Here is a 19,561-nt window from a genome sequence, read left to right as displayed (position 1 = left end):
CTTTTTTCTAGTGGAACAAAAGGTTATTTTTGTTACTTGTATATCAGCAACAGCAAATTTGGTCAAACATTCATTATATTATATAATTACATACATTATCTAAAATTTTAATTCAACCCATTGACATTATTTCAAGTGTTACTAATGACATCTCTTTTGCTTGGATTCCAAAAACCAAATCTTAATAACGTGCGTAAATGTGGGCATATAAAATGTGGCAAAAGGAATCTTTATGGGAGACTTAACAAAGCTTTAGTGACAATTCTGCATTGATTAATAAATTACTAGGTTTAAAAACAAGAGTAACTACACATCCAGATTAATAACATGAGTGCTTTTGAATTTTGCTGATCAATGACAGTGATGACAGGTGCAGAAAAAGATGTAACTCTGTAAAGATGTAAAACTAGTTTTGCACACCAAAAGAATCACTTGGGGCTTGCTTGGAGATAAGCACGGGAGAAAAGACCAAAAGATGAAAAAGATTGTTACCAAAGAGTTAACAGTGACATTTTCTCCTGTCCCTCTTGGGAAGCGTTTTATTATCTTGCATTTTTCAGACAGAGTGCAGAAGGACAGACCTTTATGTTGCCATGGAAACAGTAAAGTGGCGTCCATTTGACAACGGAGAGGAAGGGGCGTGATTGCAATAAAAAGGGGTGGGATTAAACCATACTCTAATCCTATTGGTCATATCATTCTGACGTCGCCAGAATGGAATGCAAATACAAGAGTTTCTTGCTTCTGCTGCTGTGCTGCTGCTGGTCTGATCGAAGCCTATTGGGCGCACCGAGCTACCGTCCAAAATTTCAGGTAGAAGAATATTTGGAGGGACAACAAGGAACCGAAAGCTTAAACGAGGCGGGAGGCTTCAGTTTTCTTGAAAACGGTAAGGTGACAAACGTTTAGCCCCGTGAAACAGAATGCCGCGGATGGCACGGCTCTGTCAGTTGTGCCTGTTTGTGTCGGAACGCGTGAGGTTAAACGGCTGTGCAAGCTAATGCCTGTCCAGGGGGCCCAAAACAGAGGCATGCAGGCATGCAATGGATTCTAGCACCGAGGCTAACGCTGACATCGGTTACACGGCGGAGTCTGGTGCACGTTTCCTCATTCACACAAAAGTGTCCTGCTGTTGTAAACAAACGACACTTCATCTCTGGCTAACATTAGCTAGTTTTGTGGTGGAATTTGTGTTGGAGTTCAGGGGGAAATGAGCTACGAATAACAAGCAAGTAACGGAAACGTTTATGTATTGAGGCGAACTACAGTTTCTTTCTGTATTTCAGTTGTTTCTGTGCTATGTTTCATTACTTAAAAGATGTTGGCTAATGTTAGCCATAAGCTGCCTGGTTCAGAAACTTCCCTCATCTCCGCGGCCTTAGGTTCAGTCGAGAAGCTGCTTTTTTGACAGATGGAGCTCACCGATGATAGACAGGCAGTCTGCTACTAATTAGGAGTCATTACAAATGTACAAAAATCAGTTGTACACTTAGCAGGTCAGAATGATCTTACATTTTTATGAGGAAGAATTTGAATTATTTGTTTCAGTTTTAGTTTATTACACCAATAGCAGAGAGTAGATCCCATTTTATCTGTGCTGAGATATCCTAAGACCTTCTGGAAATCAGTTTATCTGCGTTTAGCCGTTGTTTGTGGGCTAGTTTTATATTGTCAGTTCTTCAGTTGACATACATGCATAAGGAACCAACACAGCTGTGTACAAAAAACAGATTAGAGCCACTTTGCTCCTCCCACAATTTGTATCCCTAATTCATACCTATGCCTTACCATTCCTAAACAATAACTTCAATTTTAAATTGTTACAGCTCATTTATTGTTTTAAGTTTTAAAACAATTTCCAAGCTTAGTTAACTAACTCAATTTGGAACATTTAATCAAGACAACTTAGACTGTGGGTCTCTCAGAAGAGATGAGGTGCAAATAATTCACTAAGGTAGGCACTTTTCAGTCTAAACATGGTAGCATTAAAAACTTTTTAAAACTGCAAACATTTCTTACTTGTTATCTTGATCACATTATTCCTTTTCAAAAGAGCATTAAACTTTTTTACATTTTTTATGCAAAATTTGTGACAATATTTCTTATATTTTATGTTGTCAGAAGAGATGAAAAGTGCATTTTCATTTGGCGTAAACACAAGGACTGTGTAGGGTTTGTTGTATTTACTGGTCTTTTTCTGCCAGCTAACACTACTTGCTTAACTGCCACTTTTGTTTTTATTGTCACAAATCTATCTCTCCTCCATCAACTTTGCTGGTGTGTCTGTGTAGGCTACGTCTTCCTCAGGGTTTGAACAGGGAGCCTGTTTATTAGTTTGAGAACTTCTGTCATCTAGTGACTGGATGCTTATTTATTGACCAAGCATGCATTGCGACACTAATACTAAAAAAGTATCCAGTCTCTCACGCCTCTTGCACCTCACTTCTTTACACAAACCATTTCATACAATGTATCTAAATCTTTGCACATCAATTTGTTTTTCCTTGTTGTTTTGCACCTTTGTTTATTTTCATACCAATCCTCATTAGAGTCATCTGATGTCACACATTTGCGACTGTTTTACTTGTTGCAAACAGTGGCATTTTTCTGCCCCCCAATCAATGGACTGCATTGTGTGACGCCAGGAGCTCCACAGAATCCTTGGTGGAGCTACGGCTGTGCAAGCTCCTTTAGTTGTTGGTCCAACTAAAGGAATGTTACAGTATGGGTCGGTTGTATGGGCGGCTTTAACAGATAAAATACCGAACTGTACTGACCCATGCCGTGCCACTCAGTGGAAATGAGGCATAAAAATAAAGCCAGACACATGGCTACAGAAAATACTTATAGACTTTTCTGTCAGGCTTACAAGTTGGAATATTGTCCAGTTTAAAGCATTGCAAGCTGTTCTTAAGGAATAGCTGCCTTTTAAACCTGCGGTCCTGGTCAAAGATAATTCTTTTCACTTCTGTTCTCATAACAGATGAGTAAATAAGCTGATAGTGTACTAATACACTTATTACTTATTTTTTCTATTATGAACAAGGTTTATTAATCTCACAAGAGAAGAAAAAACAGACACTTTCCCCAAGTTTAAATGAGAAATATGTTTTCTTTCACCTTTATGTCACTTATTTAGCCATTCATTGGATGCATATTAAATGAACAGTCTGACTTCCCAGTGTGTTTCAGTAGCCCAAATATTGCTACTTCTATTTTTGTACGCAAAAGCAGAACAGTTGGAATGCTTTGGTTGGCATAATAGTCAACAGATGTTTCCAAGATGCCAATTGTGCTTTCTTGTGAAGGTAATTACTTTTTTTTGTTCTACAAAACAGCTAGAATCCTGAATGTTTTTGGATTTAACTTTGGATTTCAAGTGTTGAAACTTTACTCAGAATTGTATAAATGAGTGGAAATGTGGACATAAAAGCAGTGCTTGTTAGAATAATTTTCTTTGCTTTGCAGACCTAAACCGTGATCTGCTGCTGCTGCTGCTGCTGCTGCGGGTATCCTTGAAAAGGTAAGCCAAGTCGACTTGTAGAAGAAATACCAACACAATGGTCACTTAGGTCTTAGTTCAGTGGTTCACCACTTTCCCCACTGTGGATTTTTCTCTGTGTCTGTGACCTTGAGGTGCCGCTCTTGGGTTTATGGGGGTGTCTTGCTGTTTAAAGAATTAGTTATTGCAGGAGAAATGCAAAACTACTTCCACTTTTTTTTTTTTAGCAAATCTACCACTCATACAAATAGACAGCCAAACACACCATGCTGTTTTGTTGAGGTCCCAGGACTTGGCACAGCATGGAACGTGCCTATGTTGTGAAAAAGGCTTAAAGACTAATGATTGGATTTGGCATTTGAACATAAAAAAACATGTTGTTTTACACTGTTTTACACTGGGGGTTAATTTTGAACAGAGTAATTTTTTGCGAAAGTCTTTTTTATTTTGTAAACTTATACATCAGTCAACTTAAATATTATTCAGAAAGGTTTTTGTTTTTATATTTACGACTACATTATACAGCATATTGTTCATAATTGATCATTCTAATGTCTGGTGTACGTGATGTATTTGAAAGATCAGTTTGAAATTCAGTAGTTGGGTATTGCAATCAAGGAATGAGAAATTCCCATATTGCCTGATAATAATACATGGAGTCTAACTGCATTAGCTTCCCATCACATAGATGATAGGACTCAGTATGCTTAAGGTCACAGAGAATCATAATGAAAGATGAGAGATGGGACTGAGGGAGATGTCAATTTACTGCCACTCGCATTGTAATTGCAATATTGGAAAATAGTACTGCGATTACAAGCCTAATATTGTGGAGTCCTATTTTGCTTGAATTGTACTTTGAAACCCACAGTATTTTACCATTGGTTTTATTTTATTATTCATCTTGGCTCACGCTTGACCCATTTCTTTTTCTTTGTGAGTTAAAGTTCCCCTAGATGATGCCTGGAACATGGTTTAGAAATACGTCTTGATCTAAGCATGCTGGTAATTGGCAAGCTTTGACTGAACTATTTAACTGTGGCACTTCAAGTTTAGAATGAAAATCTGTCTTTCTCCTGTGTGTATACCTTTCAACCCATGTCTCCACCTTTTAGTCTGCTTCTCCCATATTTTAACAATCCAAACAATCTTTAGCATGTATTGAATCTTTAGTTCTCTTTTTAATGAGTCCAAATTGAAAGAGCCCATGTGCAACTTTGAAGGGTGAAGTGCAAGTGTTTTGTTACCTTCACAGCATGGGGCTGCTGGAATTTTGAAGACACTCGACACACTTGACCTGAAAAGATGTCAGACTCATTCTGTGTTGGTTTATTCATCTGTGAAGTTAAGGTCAAATTCAGTTGGATGGCTCAATTATGGGTAACCAAGCAACTTTGCCTCGAGATCTTGGGTATTTTTGTGCCATACACAAGACACTCACATAGGCACTGCTCTGGTTACTGTTGAAATAAGGACTGCCATCTATTCAGCCTCAGGACATGCATAACTGAAGGATCTATATTTATGTATATATACATTTTCCGGCATTCTTTAAAGGACTTCTTTTGACTTGATCCAGTATTTTCATGAAATGAAGATGAGGACACTGACACATGCTTGTTTTTTTTATTTATTTTTTTATCTTTACTTCCATTTTAAAAAAATTTGGTGTTTAGTAAATCTAACAGAAAAGTATTGGCATTATTATTTAATTATACAATAAAATGATATTTTATGACATTCTAAGCCTTTAATTATTATTATATATTATATAATTATAACTTTCATGACAACTTAAAGATTACAATGCATGTCAAGTAAAGAATCCTAATTAAAACTGACAAAAAAAACCCTCCAGTCTAATTATGTATTTATTAGACTGGAGTTATATTCAAATATTTCCATGAATCCTTCTAATTTAGAATGATGATGTTCCTGATGATGGGACTATTTTCTTACACCATTTAAATCAGTTTGAACTCTGACTATAAAAATTAATGAGTTGAGCTAGTGGGTCCAACACATTCTGGGTGAAAATGGGTAGGAACTCACTGCCAAGACATAATAGAAGATGCACGTGGGTGAATCCAGCTATAGAATTTATTAAAAATTCCCTTTAATGGTTTGCTGTAAAATATGTTTTCAACAGTTACCCTAATTTAACAAAATAACAGTATTTTCTAGGCACATAATGCCATTTTGTAGCAGTTTGTAACTGTTGCCTTTAGCTATAAAAAATTTGTGTTTTTATCAGAAACAATTTTAATCTGACTTCTTAAAATTGGCTGTTGTCTCTGTAAGAACCTCTCAACTTTTCTGTCTCACTCCCCCTTCTGCGCGTCATCACAATAACGCTTCTCCATGCAGTTCATTGATGTCGTGTACAATCGTTCTTAGGAGTGTTGGAGTTTGCGTAATAATTCCAGCAAATGTGCAGTTCCGCCTGGTGTTTGGTAATGATGATTTCTGCTGCTGCTAGTCTAGAGGAGCTGAGTGGGGGAGGGATGTTCAACTGGGGAATAAAGCTCAGAGGTGGAGCCTTGGGTACGTATTTGGAGCATTGTTTGAACATGCAAGCAGTCCTGAATGGCTGCCATGGAGGATTCAAGGATTTCTCAAACTTACATGAATGAGTCAAAGCAACACTCCACTTCTATTTGATAAGGGAATTGAATTATAAAATGATATAAAACTCAAATAAGTCTTTTTTTTCTTACTTTCTTTCTTTAAATTTCCCTCATTAAACTTTTTTTGCTAGTTACATTTTTTAGAAGGGATTAAAAATAATGCCTTTAGTCACTTAATTTATAACTGTTTCATAAAATTGCTACCTTAGCACAAGATCCCTTTAAAACTTTTTTTTTTTTTTTAAAGGTATCCTCTGTTTTATTAAAGCACCTCCTTGTGCTGTTTTTTCTTATAGCTTCCTGATTCCCACGTCCGTCATCTAAAAACCTCACGTTCAATTGAGCTACCCCATCTGGGGTCTTTGCTATTCGTTTGACCCCCTTCTGGTGCATAGCTCTGTTAGCCAAGTGTGAGACTCCAGGCTTGTGTTTCTGGCTGCACCATTAGCTAATCTATATGCTAATGAGGAGATGATAATCAATGAGGTTTGCGCATGGCTGGCCCCAATCAATTCTACATTGCACTGGCAAATTACTCAAATAGCTACATTTCATACAGGGCGGCAGTTGGGATGACGTGCTAATGTTCTGGGGCAGACCATAAGTATCCCATTATCCCCGCGTTTCCTTTTCTCTATCCCACCGGAATGAATTCTAATGTCATTTAAGATGAGTTTAAATTCAGCTTGAAAGCTATCTCATTTTACCTTTTTAATATGTGGCTTTCAGGGACTGCTGTTTTGCATTTTATTTCGGTACCTCCTATGAATCGATGCTAGTTCTTTGCTGTGTTCTGACTCACATGTACTTCATAAGTTCTGATTCATACTCGTATTGTTTTGAAATAAATGGTGATAATTCACTGGGAAGTGGCTAAATTGTGATAAACATTTGGTTTATCTTTTTTTTTTTCTACCTTGAAATAATCCGTTTTTCTGTTTTTATTTTGGCAAATCTGTTCCTCTGTGTTTAATTTGTCTGTTTTAGGTACGTAATCTATCCCGTACAACTACTGTTGTAGTTCTGATTCAGATATTTATATTAGCCAATGTAGGTTATTAATTTTTTTTCCAGCATCAGCCAAAAGTGAAAGGTAGAAGAGTTTTCTGATTTCTACTAGTAGAGAAAGATATATTGAAATGTAGGCTTACGGCAATTGCTTTATTTAAAATTGCAGCTTCATAAAAATAAATTAAAATAATGCTGGTCTGTTTTAATCAGTCAGTGCATTCAATGCATTAAAATTAATTCAGTATTCAGGCAACATTTGAGGGGGAGGAGAGAGGATGATGGAAAGACATTACCATCATCCTCATTAGAGAGGCGCCCGTTGTCCAATCCGCATGCTACTCTGCACGAGGATTCCACAAGCATCCCATTGGCCGTAGCTAGGCAACCACATAATCAGGGGGTCGGATGCTGGAATGACGAGCTGGCTGCGTGTTGGGGGTTGATGAGAGGGGCTCGGGGTTCTTGGATGTAGCACAGAAACAACCCTCACACGCGCTCATTCGTTCCCTCAGTCAGCCGACCAGCCTGTCACGCAGTCAGACAGACAAAGAGGAGCAGCATCCTGCAGGAGGACAGCGCGCTCCCGGGGGATGGGGCATCATACCCCTGCATCGCGTTGGGGGTGTCGGAGGAGGTAGGGAGCTTGAGGGCTGGGGGGCTTTTGTCTCGGCACCTCTGCACATACGCATCCATCCTCATAGGCATTTTTTCTCTGTGGGCATCCTGGCTTTTAAACGGAGACTCCGCATCAATTAGTGCAGAGAAGAGCTTTCTCATTGTATTTTTTTCTTCTTTTAATTAATTAATTAATTTTTATTTTTTTTGTAATGTGGGTCATCCGAGTTGTCCTACATGGAGGTGGAGGAGGGAGCCTGCCTGATGGAGGCTCAGCACTTCCTTATGGTGATGTGAGCTTTTAGAGGCAGCCAGTCTGTCTGACAGCCTTTCGTTATTCTGCTGGATCCTCCAGACACAAAACTGACAGTCTCACGTGTAGATCAATATGTCCACATAAAAGTGCTCATAATGTAATATTATTGTTTTGACTCGTAGTGCTGAGACTTTTCTATCAAGCATTGTAGTTTCTCCCCTTTTTTAAATGGCATGTTTTTTTGGGGGGGGGGTTCCCATGCAAATCCATTTTAAAACCACATTTCATATGTGAAAGCAGAATTTGATCAGAGTGGGGGGTGTTCTACCATTGGATCCAGACATCCACTGATGGATGGGTGACTCTGACGGCGGTATAAGCCATCATTACCAGAGGGGATTCTCTGTCCTCTCCAGTCATATGGCAGCAGAGTCTGGGATGCACTCTAATGATGCTAAAATACAGCCTGGCAGGTTGTTTTTTTTTCCTGCAGCAGTGGTGCTTTGTTTACCATCGAACACTGATTGTCTGAATAGACTTTGGCCTTTATACGACCACAATGTAGATGCTAGGATGCAATTTAGCTTATAGAGTTCACATACTTTTATTATTTACTGAAGGCCCATTGAAGCAATTTGGCTCTATTTAGCGTTAAGGGGAATCGGTGTTTTCCTGTTCAGCATAAGTGGAATATGGAGCTGTGCTTTGGTTGCTGCTCCTCCTGAAAGAATAGTGAGGAGTGAGAGGAAATGGCTCAGGATTTGCAGCATGACGGCAGCATTCCTCCTTTATTTAATTACTTCCATCACACCCTCTTTTCACTCCAGCCCATTTAAATCCTTAGCCAGCTCACTCAGCCTTCTCTCCTTACTTTCTCTTAGCTCTTTGACGTATAAGTTAACCTGTTCACCTCTGACCTTTAAGTCTAGCAGATCCAATCTATCGGTTAAGTTTCTGACTTAAACGATCAAGGTTGACAAACAACATTTTTCTTCTTATGCCTAGAAATGCAAAAAGCACCTAAGGAGGTTCAAAAGAGGAACTGAAGCTACATGCATGGTGTGCTGTTTATAGGGTTAGGTTGCTGGAGATCTACTAGTGCTGGCGTGCTCTTGTTGACATTTTCATTCTGACATTCATATTATGCTAAATCAAGGATTGATTTCTAAACATTCTTGCACTTAAAGAAAAAATGTTTAATGAAAACTTTTTTTGTCTATTCTAACTTTTATAAAAAAAAAGTATGCTTTACAAAAACTCTTATTTTTCAGAGCCTTATGTATAGACTTGATAAAACTAGATATCACGCCAAAGAAAGCTGCTTTCTGTGCTTCCATCTTCACATGTCGTGCTGAGGCTCGGCTCATATTATCTGTGGAAAGCTCACAACCCATTTTCTCTGGCATTAATAAATAAAACGGAACCAAGCCTTAAAAGACTTTTATAAAAGAAGCAGTAATTATTCCTTCTAATGTGGTGAAAGAAAATGCACAAGAAATGTAAAGTTTTAAAAATCTCTTAAAAATTGGAAATTACAAATGTATTTTTTTATGATCAGATTTTAAACATGACCCCTTATGTGAACAGTCATCTCATCCCTATGGACAATTTTTAATTGCTGTGAACATTTACTGAGTATCTAACTTGGACAGGTCTTTAAGCAAACTAAGTCATCAACCAGAATGTCTTGAAAGTGAACATATCTAAACGATGAACAAGTACCAGTATGGCAGGAATAAGGTTTAGAGGCACACCTCAAAAAACAACCCACACAACAGACTAGTAAAACAGCTTCTTCTGCTGAACCTGACCCATTTAACGCAAGTTAGAAAAGTAGCATAGCTGAAATAATTAAACATTGAGCCAGCAGTGTTTTCTTTATTCCAGAAAAATCAGGAGAATGTATAAATGACCATGTTCCCCAACAGGGGTTTTAACAGGAAGGGCTTCTGAAACTTTGCATTGTCACAGTAACTGACAAGACCCAGTATTGATTTTAAAATGTTCTGTAACTTGAGTCAAAAGTCACAGTGTAATTTTCTTAATTTTTTGTTAAAAATGAATAATGGCCTTTTTTTTTTTTTTTTTACTTTAAAATGCAACGCAATGGATGCTTCAAGTAGCTGCATGCCAATAATTTGATGGATCAGCAGAATAGATTGCGACGCTCACACCCGAGATAGAAGTTGGTGGCTGAGATGCCATCAGCTGATGGAGCATATGGAGGGTCATTTGAGATGATAAAGATGGGAGTACTGGGGGGAAAAGTGGGTTAATTTTAACTGATTTCATCATTACCTTATTTAACAATATTACATAAGCATTTTAGCTAATAACCTGTAGCAATAATTCATATAAAGCCATCATGTAGAAGAAACCTTAGCATTTCTGGCTCAGATCTGGCTCTTTATTGTGTTCCAATGCAACATCCAAATTTAAACATGGAATACTTTAAATGTTCCATTCACAACTGAATCTGCTGGCTTTAGTAAAAAAAAAAAAAACTTTTATTTTGAAGAAAAGCACTGACCTTTCTTGCAGGACAGCTACATTGGCTTCCTAGTCAGTTTTTGCTAAAAATATATGAAAATATTTTCCCTGAATAAGAAGATACATTTTTGACCCATGATCTACATTGTTTATCTGTTTCCAATGTCTCATGTCTTCTACACTGAAGATTCACCTGTCATGTTCTGATGGTTTTTATATCAGGGGTTTTGTGTATGTCTTGCAATTTATTTACAATTTTTCAAAGTTTCTGTTCAAGGGAAGTATTGTATGAGCTGGCTTTTTTTTCCACTCATGCACTTCCCTTTTTTCTGTCTTCCAGGCACAGGAGAGCCATTCAGAGGAGCCGGGGGTCAAAGGTGAGAAGAGCAGAGGGCACCATGGAGAGTGAACCTGGGGCCCCTGCCTCCACCACTGGCAGCACTGGGACAGTTTCCACAACCAGCAGCTCCTCCACCTCCACTCCCGCCACAACCAGCAGCTCCTCCAGTGCCGTAGCTGTTAGCACTAGTGCTTCTACCTCTACTACCACTGCTTCTACCACCTCAGGCAGCAGCAACAGTGTTAGCAGTAGTAGTAACAGTAGTGGTAGCATTCCAAGCAGTAGTTCCAGTAACAGCACTTCAGCAGGAAGACAGGCGGTGCGACAGATATCAATTTATAGTGAGATGCCCGACCGACAAACAGTTCAGGTGAGCGATTTGGAGTTGAAACAGAGTCACTTATTTGTGTGGGCATACTTTTTTCACTCTACCGCCATCTGTTGGTGCTTTTTATATTTCAACATACTCTTTAATCCTGCTTCAAATTGGAAATAAATGACGGTGGGGGAGAAGGAAACAGAGTGGCGCCTAACTGGATGAAGGAATGCTAATGGGCCTTAGGCGCTTTAGTGCTCTTGACCTTTTTACTGAAGGGCAAACCTCTACAAAGGCTTTGCCTCTGCTTGAATGAGGGTTGCTCAACTTTCAGTGCTAATTCTTTGACAGCAGGTTTATTGTTTCACAGATCCCTCCTTTTTTTCTTTCCTTTTTTTTGCACTGACAGCTAAAAGTAAAACATCAGTCACCAGTTTTTTGGTGACTGAGCTGAGCTCTAACTGAGCTCATCAATGTATTTCACTTCTGCTAATTCACTTTCATTCCTGGAGGTGATGGTCCGAATGGTTGTGTGACACCATGAACCTCAGGTCAGCATGTTGTCTTGTTATCAGTTTACATAGTAGAGGATACTTGCACTTTAAAACATTTAGTTCTGGTGTTTAAATGTGGTGTTTAGTTTGCACATATTTAAGAACTGGATTTCTTAATTAGTGTTCTTTTTAAAAGTGACGGTCTGAATAGTCTTCTGTATTTTTCTTAGAGAGAAGTCGTATCAGTTGTCAAGACTACTGAAATCCTAAATTATAAATGAGTTCAATTTCCAATTGGTGTTGGATAATTGAATTGGTGAAATGAAAAAAGTAATGTCATTATTATTGTTTTTAGTCATTTTGGTTTTAGAACATCACCAAAAAAATCACATTCTGTTTTCTTTACTGGAGATGCCTTCAAATTAGTTTTTCCTAATCACGGAAGACCAGAAAAACTTTCACATACAAATATTTTTAAACACTGCTTATTAAAATGTTGGCAGTGGCAGTTTCTGTTGAATTTCCACATTTTGTGCGATGGAAGCTGTACTGTAGCCCCTTTCAGCTCATAGTTTCAATCGGGGTCAACACTTGCTCTTTATGCTTCAGCGATCACTTGAAAGCATCGACATGGAAAGTGAGATCATGCTCTCTTATCTTGCTCTGATCCACTTTGGGAGACAGTCCCAGAGTTATCCCAACCATTAAATGACAGGGTGGGAGACGATTGCATGACAAGTGACGATGCAAAGCAAATCATACAACCCAAAGAGGACAGCAGCACACAGAACGTCATTAAACACCACAGAGAGGGGTTTGTGCTATATGTTTATCACCGTACTATGATACTGTTCTTAATGTGCTTTTCTTTTCTATTAGGTTTACTTTGACATCCTGACTTAACTTTTTTAAAAGACTCATCTCCTTTTCCACTGTTAATGCATATGAAGGCAAGAAAAGTAAAGATTAATAAATTTTACTTCCAGACAAAGGTAAAAACCCACTGAATTTGATCTTTTTTTTCCTTTTCCAAAAGTTGACTATGGCCAATAGTTGGTTGAAGATTGTATTATAGCAAGGTTCATTATGTACATACTATAAAAAAATAGGTTTGTATTACCCTTAAAGACAATTGGTTCTTATTTTCAATGAGTCTTGCTGGGCTGGGAAACGTTAGACCTCTACCCAGATTTCTCAGACTTCTCATATTCTCTGGCTTCATTTTGCAGGTTTTTCAGCAGGCGCTACACAGACAGCCAAACACAGCAGCACAGTACCTGCAGCAGATGTATGCTGCCCAGCAGCAGCATCTGATGTTGCAAACAGCAGCCCTGCAGCAGCACAGCCTCAGCACCGCCCAGCTGCAGAGCTTAGCGGCTGTTCAGCAGGTCAGCAAACAATCCTTACCAGCATATGCTTGCACATTTTCATAATTTGTTTAGTAACAAAATACAAACTTTATTATACTTTATTGGGATTTTTTTTGTGTCTTTTTTTTGTTGAAGATGCATATAAATGTCTAAATTGCTTATAGACATTAGAGATGCATAAAATATTCATTGTGTACCGTAAATGGATCCTATAAGCAAAGCTGGGACAATATTAACAACATTTATTTCAATTTTGTTCCTCTTAGTTTGTGTTTCTTGAGGAGAGGTTCTTTTTTGTATAGTGTCAAAAGGGAAATGTTATTGACCATACCAGTAGTATTAATCTTAAGTACCTGTATTAGACCAAAGTGTCATTGTGGTGCATCCGTAATATTAATCCAGACTTTATTTTGGTAGTTTTTGTTTCAAAGTGAAAGACCCCTAATTTCCAATTTTAAAATGTTTATTCGAAGTCTAAATGTAAACTTGTGGGTTAAAAAAAAGACCAGCAGCAGTAAACCTTGAATCTGTAACTGGTTCTGTTCTTGTTCAAGTGTAATGCAAATATATCACTAGTAACATGTCAGTCAGATACCTTTTACTGTGTTTTCCAGGTTTGCACCATTGTTGCAATCATAATATGTGATATGAGATGGAGGAGTATGTACAAATGCATGCCACACTTTTCAAATTATGAAAATTTTTTTAAAAATCAGGAATAATTTTTTTTACTTCCATTTCTCAATTATGGTCTAGTTTGTGTCTGATTATAATAAAGAATCTTACTGGTTGTTCTATAACAAAATGTTACACTTTTGCAGGGAGCTGCTGTCCATTCCTGCACTTCATGCTGCTGTAGACCTGCCATAAACCCTGTTTCAGAAACTGAACCTCGCTTTGTCCTCTCATCTCTTTTATGCTTTATGACAGGCCAGTATTGCAGCTGGCAGGCAAAGCTCCTCACAGAATGGCACTTCATCTCAGCAAACAGGGTCTACTCAAGCTACAGTAAGTGCAGTTTTTAGTTTTGAGCTTGTTGCTTAAAAGCTTTTTAAAGTTTAGATGAATGCCTGGTTAGATAATCTTGGACACAAAGCGACGCCAGGAACCCGGAGCTTTCATATCCGTTTAACGTTAACAAACTGCTTTACTTTTGAAGAAATTGAATTTAGTGTATTTAGAATGTACGCCGTCTCTTTAAATCTGAAGTGCTGAACTAAAGATTCATTGTGCTAATATCATCAGAGACATGAAGGTCTATAAAATAATAATGCTGTTAATTCCTTCCCAAAGATCAACCTGACCACATCCCCGGCGGCGGCTCAGTTGATCAGTCGGGCCCAGAACATAAGCTCCACCCCCACCAGTATTTCCCAGCAAGCTGTTCTGCTCGGCAGCCAGTCCACTCTCACGCCCAGCCAGGCCCAGATGTACCTGCGGCAGCAGATGGTGAGAGCAGAGAGACAAGGAGCAGCGCCTCTGGCACATTTACACAAGCTTCAAACATTCATTAGCAAAACACACTCATAAACTGCCTTTGACACTAAGTTTTTGGATCCCTATAAAATGGTAACACTCCAGATGTGGCTGTAGTATAGTCTGTGGAGCTGTGGTCCCTAAAGAGAACAGCTCAGGAACACAAATTTACACATGTGTGGGATTGTCAGAGGTATCTGTCATGTTATTAACAGAAACAACCACTGATCAAATGTTTGAAACTGTGTGAAAATACTTTCTTAATCCCCTATGGAAATTAAATGTCACATTGCAGACTGACCAGATGTCTTAGCAGAGCCATTGTAGACAGAAAAGTTCAGTAGAGCTTTTCTGCAGCAGTCTATTTCACAACAGCTCTGAAGAAGCCGGGCTGAATATGTGGTGTGACAGTCTCCTGAAGAGGATGCTCATGGTTGTCCGCTAGGCTCTTTGTTTTATGAATCCTTCTTTGCACTCTCTGGTGGCAACGAAGGTCTGGTCTTTGCACAGTAATCTCTAGATGTTCTAGTCTAGAGCAGAACCACCCTTCTTTATCATCTTCTTAAACTTCTTTTAAGTCACTGTCTCTTATGGTGCTAATCAAACAGATGAAGAAGGTTACACGACTTGCTTCAACAGGCTTATTCAATATCTTCTAAACTTAGACTTTCTCAAGAAGTACAGTCTGCTCTATCCCTTCTTTAAAAAAGCTTCACTATTGATTTTTCCTGTCCAGTCTGTTGTCCAGGTGAACACTGAGTTATTTCCCCCATGATGGAAATAGTATTTCATATTTTCCCATTTCCCTTGAAATCTGCCTTTGTTATGGTCGTATTCAAATGAGATGATTATTATTATTGCACCATGCCACAAAGCGGTCCACCAGCTCTCTACTCTGAGATTATCTGCAGAAATACTCAGTATTTCTGACTTGTCTCTTGTACTGGAAGTCTGATGTGTGCGGAGTGAAAGGGAATGGTGAGAGTACAGTTCTTTATTGTCTTTTTTGCTGCTGACTACCTGGTCAGGTAGACACACAATCTTTTTAGTGTTTACAAACTATGGTCGGTCTGTCAGGTAGTCATTCATCCAAGTGATTGTGGGAGCATCCATCTTCCATGCCCAGCAATAGATTTAAAGTTGTGCCTCCTCACTTTTTCTAATCTTAACTTTAAGTGGCTGTAGCTATGGATCATAACAACTGTGTCAAGATAAAAAAAAAAAACATAACAGCATTACAACTGTCTCCAAAGCCAGTTTGAAAAATCTTTCAGAAAACAATGTAGCAACCAAGAAAAGGGGGAGGACAGTTATAAAGACAATTGAATTACATGAATTGAATGTGTCAAAGCTTTTCCGACAAGCTGCCATGTTGCGTTTTAGAATTTTAGATGAGAGTGCCCCACAAACCTCTCCACACAATCGCATGCTGATTAACGAGAGCAACCTGGGAAGATTGTGTTGTTCCTCTCCGGAAAAGGGCTTTTAGTCACACTGCCTTTTCGGTTTCAGCTGTGCAGGAGTAGAACTCTGTCCATCAAACAATCAGAGCTCGTACCACTTATAGCCTAATTAAAAAACAGTAAAAGAAATGGTTCATATCGCATCAGTTCTGCCAATATTTTGAATAATAAGTACTTACTCCTAACCCCACCATTCAACCAACTGTGTTTTGTCATCTAGATGAATTAATTAATTTTAATTACTTATACTTTTTGGAATAATAAAATTTATTGTTTGTATTTGTTGACAAAAGTGTTTGTAGTTAAGTCATTTTAACCTTGTTTGTATGGCCTTTGTTTATTTTTAGCAAAACAAATTGAGAATTATCCAGGGACAACAAATGAAAAATAGCCTTTTGGCTAATTCAGTTTCATTCGCAGAAATGTTAATTAATGTTCCTATCGAATAATTTACTTTAAATGTGACTATGCATAGATTCACTTAATATATGCTCAAATGATTACAAATTTTTGTTGTTTCTTACCCTTGAGAATAAAGGGAGAACAAATCCAGAAGAAAACAGAATTTTATTTATTTTTTTTACGGTTTTGTCTCCATTTTGCAGTTTATGATTTAATTCACTCGCAATTTATTTTTTTTATTTTTTATTTTTTAATGTTCAGTTCTGATCAAAATTTTTAATGTGTGGCTCTTTGCAGGCTCAGCAGAGTAACCTGGTGCAGGTGGCCAGGAGTCTGAGTCGGGCCGTTCCCCTGTCCCCACAGCTCATCTTCACCCCAGCTGCTACAGTAACGGCTGTTCAGTCTGAGAGCGCCACACAAGCCTCCTCACAGGTAGACTGACTTAACGGATTATAAAAAATAACATTCCAGTCAGTTGACATCATATTTGTAAATCTATTTATTAAAGGAAGTTAACACTTTTCCACGTTTAACAGAATGATGGTTTGAAATATAAAATCATATTGTTTAAACTGCTTTAAAAAGTGACTGAATATCTGTCTCCTATACCATCCTCCAGACATAATTTGTAGTTCATGTCTTTGTCTTAAGAACCAGGTTCAGAACTTGGCTATTCGTGGCCAGCAGGGGGCGACCACGTCCTCCTCTCAGACTCAGACCCTTCCGCTGAGCTTGAAGCAGAATCCGGTACCCATCCAGCCTGCTTCACTCATCAAGAATCCCAGCCAAGGGACCCAGACCTCCTCGGGGTTGAAGTCCAGTTCATCTGACAGCCCACCGGATGGAGGAAAGAAAGGAGATGGTCAAGCGGTCACAGAAGTCCGAGCTATAAATATGAGCCGCAGCATCACAGCTGTGAGTGCTCAGCCTCTTATTGCACCAGGTAAGTGGAGGTTCTCTTTAAAACCTAATATCAAAGACTATCAGAACTTTATTTTACCTTTCTTTTGTCATGGGACATTATTTGCCATTTATCTTTAAAAGCACTTAATTTGTCACTGGAATTTCTTCTTTTTATTTGCAGACATATACATTAAAATGTTAAATTGCCTACCAGCTGCTTCATGCCACTTTTTGTAATTGCTGCTCGTTTCAAGCCTAAAATAAACCTGAAATTCCACGCAGCTGTCGGATACACACCAGAAATGCAATGTTGTGATTGCATTAAGATTGTGTAAGAAAGTATCAAGACTTTTTTTGTTTCCACTGTTTTCTTAGATTGTGACATGTCTGGGCTCGCACCAGAAATCCATTCACGAAAAGAGCAAACAAGGCATGTTATAGATGTTGTTTTGGTTTGTTAAGAAAAGTCTGGCTGGAACACATAAAAGCAACCAAACGTTTATTAGCAGTGACATATTTTTTTTCTTATGATGCTAATTACATCAAATTAAGTCATGCTTTTCAGATTCATTTTCTCATCTAAGAGGGGTTTATTTAGATAATACAGTTAATTGTATCATTTGTGCAGAAGTGACCAAATCTTATGTATCAGTTGAACTGTAATGCAGACTAAATGCTGTGTTAATGCACAGTATTGTTGCCGTCTGCCTCAAACGCTCAAACGTGTGCACATGTTTTCTTTTTTTGGATTGTGACGAGAGTGGGAGTCGGATTATCCGAGCGTGTCAGTGCACAACTGTGCGTTGCTTTGTTTCAGTAATGGATTCACGCAAAATGAAAGGGAGGATGGAAGCTGGAAATCTGGCTGCGTGCTGTCTGGTAAAAGAAATGAACTTCGGTTGCCATGGCAGCAGGCCACAAGGGACAGGTGTGCACATGAGATGCTGGGGAGTTAATACGGTGAACAGGAGCAGCGGCAAGGCAGTTTTATTCGTATAGCACATTTTCAGCAACAAGGCAATTCAAAGTATTTTGGATGTTTAGAAGGAAAATCACACAAAACAAATGAGGGAAAATGATGAAAAACAGATGACAGTTCATGATGTTCCAGGGGTTATTGACCAACGGCAACTCTCTACAGGAGGGGTTTTAACCTTGATTTCAGCCGTTTTATGGAAGTTTGTTCCAGATTTGTGGTGTACAGAAACTGAATGCTACTTCTCTGAGTTTAGTTCTGGTTCTGGGGATGCAAAGTGGACTTGAACCAGAAGGGCTGAGTGGCCTGGATGGTTGACAAAACAACAGATCATATTGAGGCTCTCCCACACTTTATCCAAAGCATCAAAAATGGCTCCCATTGACGTAGTTGCGTCACAAAAAAAAAATTCCATCATCCGCTTTCCCTTCTCGACACCAAGCTCTGATCGAACTATTTCCCACAGAGTACTGTATTGTATGATGTGTTGTATGATTGGTCAGACGTTTTTGGACGTATTTTATGCACTCGGACAGCAATGTTAACATTTCACTTCAACTATGTAGTTTTTGTATCCACAGGCGAAACATGAATATGTTTTAGGAGCATTTGTCAAACACGGTGAAGAATTGCGTACATTTGTACAATTCGTCACAAAATACTAACAAAGATTGTCAAATTGCTTAAAAAAATCCTGGATTGTAAATATGAAGTGGTTGTCCACGTTTGCAGAAAGGTATGGCCTCGGAATGAAGTTTGGGAGAGCCTTTAGAAAACCGGGTAGAAAGACATTGGAGTCTCTCCATTGAACTGCTATGATCTATGGAGGAGATGGTTTGAACTTCCCCCTTCTCCCTCTGCTTCCATGAAACATCCTTTTCAACTCCTATGGGATTTGTCGTAGTTCAGGCATTGTTTAAGCTTTTCAGATGCTAATCTGTTGCTCTCGGTTGTAAATAAAAAACTTTGTTTCCACGGTTATGCATCGTAACATCTGTTACAAAAAAGTGAGGGCAAAATGCAAACATGCTTCAATTTGCACAGCATCCAAAACCAGAGGAAATGACTGTCCAGAAACAGCAATGCTTCAACCAAAATAATTAGATTACACATGGATTGTACTGGACAAGAAAAAACACTGGAAAATACTCCATCATCACGTCTTTAGGAATTGCACACCAGTAGCCTATTTAGAGTGACTCAATTTCTTGTTATGCATCTTCTTTTTCTGTTTTATCTTTTTTTTTCTTCCCCAACTCTAACATGATTTCAGAGTCCTCTACACTAAGCCATCATATTGCATTGCCTGCTGTTGCTGTG

General features: G+C 38.5%; 1 protein-coding gene across 2 annotated transcripts in view; it reads left to right on the top strand.

Moving 5' to 3' along the window:
• Positions 1 to 697: 697 nt before the first annotated feature.
• Positions 698 to 19,561, top strand: part of phc2b (polyhomeotic homolog 2b (Drosophila)) — a 32,983-nt gene continuing 14,119 nt past the window's right edge. The window contains exons 1-8 of one of the 2 annotated variants that reach the window (XM_008409042.2): positions 698 to 889; positions 3,469 to 3,523; positions 10,842 to 11,211; positions 12,881 to 13,039; positions 13,952 to 14,029; positions 14,315 to 14,470; positions 16,660 to 16,794; positions 17,014 to 17,305. In XM_008409042.2, the coding sequence (XP_008407264.1) occupies positions 715 to 889; positions 3,469 to 3,523; positions 10,842 to 11,211; positions 12,881 to 13,039; positions 13,952 to 14,029; positions 14,315 to 14,470; positions 16,660 to 16,794; positions 17,014 to 17,305 (1,420 nt within the window). In that variant the 5' untranslated portion in view covers positions 698 to 714. Of the gene's footprint in view, positions 890 to 3,468; positions 3,524 to 7,652; positions 7,775 to 10,841; positions 11,212 to 12,880; positions 13,040 to 13,951; positions 14,030 to 14,314; positions 14,471 to 16,659; positions 16,795 to 17,013; positions 17,306 to 19,561 lie in introns of those variants that run through there. The other variant, XM_008409043.3, reaches the window with a different exon arrangement.

The sequence above is a fragment of the Poecilia reticulata genome, chromosome 5 (assembly GCF_904066995.2).
Source record: "Poecilia reticulata chromosome 5, P_reticulata-male-v2, whole genome shotgun sequence".
Lineage (NCBI taxonomy): Eukaryota > Metazoa > Chordata > Actinopteri > Cyprinodontiformes > Poeciliidae > Poecilia > Poecilia reticulata.
Note: the sequence above shows the minus strand (reverse complement) of the source record. Positions and strands in the feature narration are given on the sequence as shown.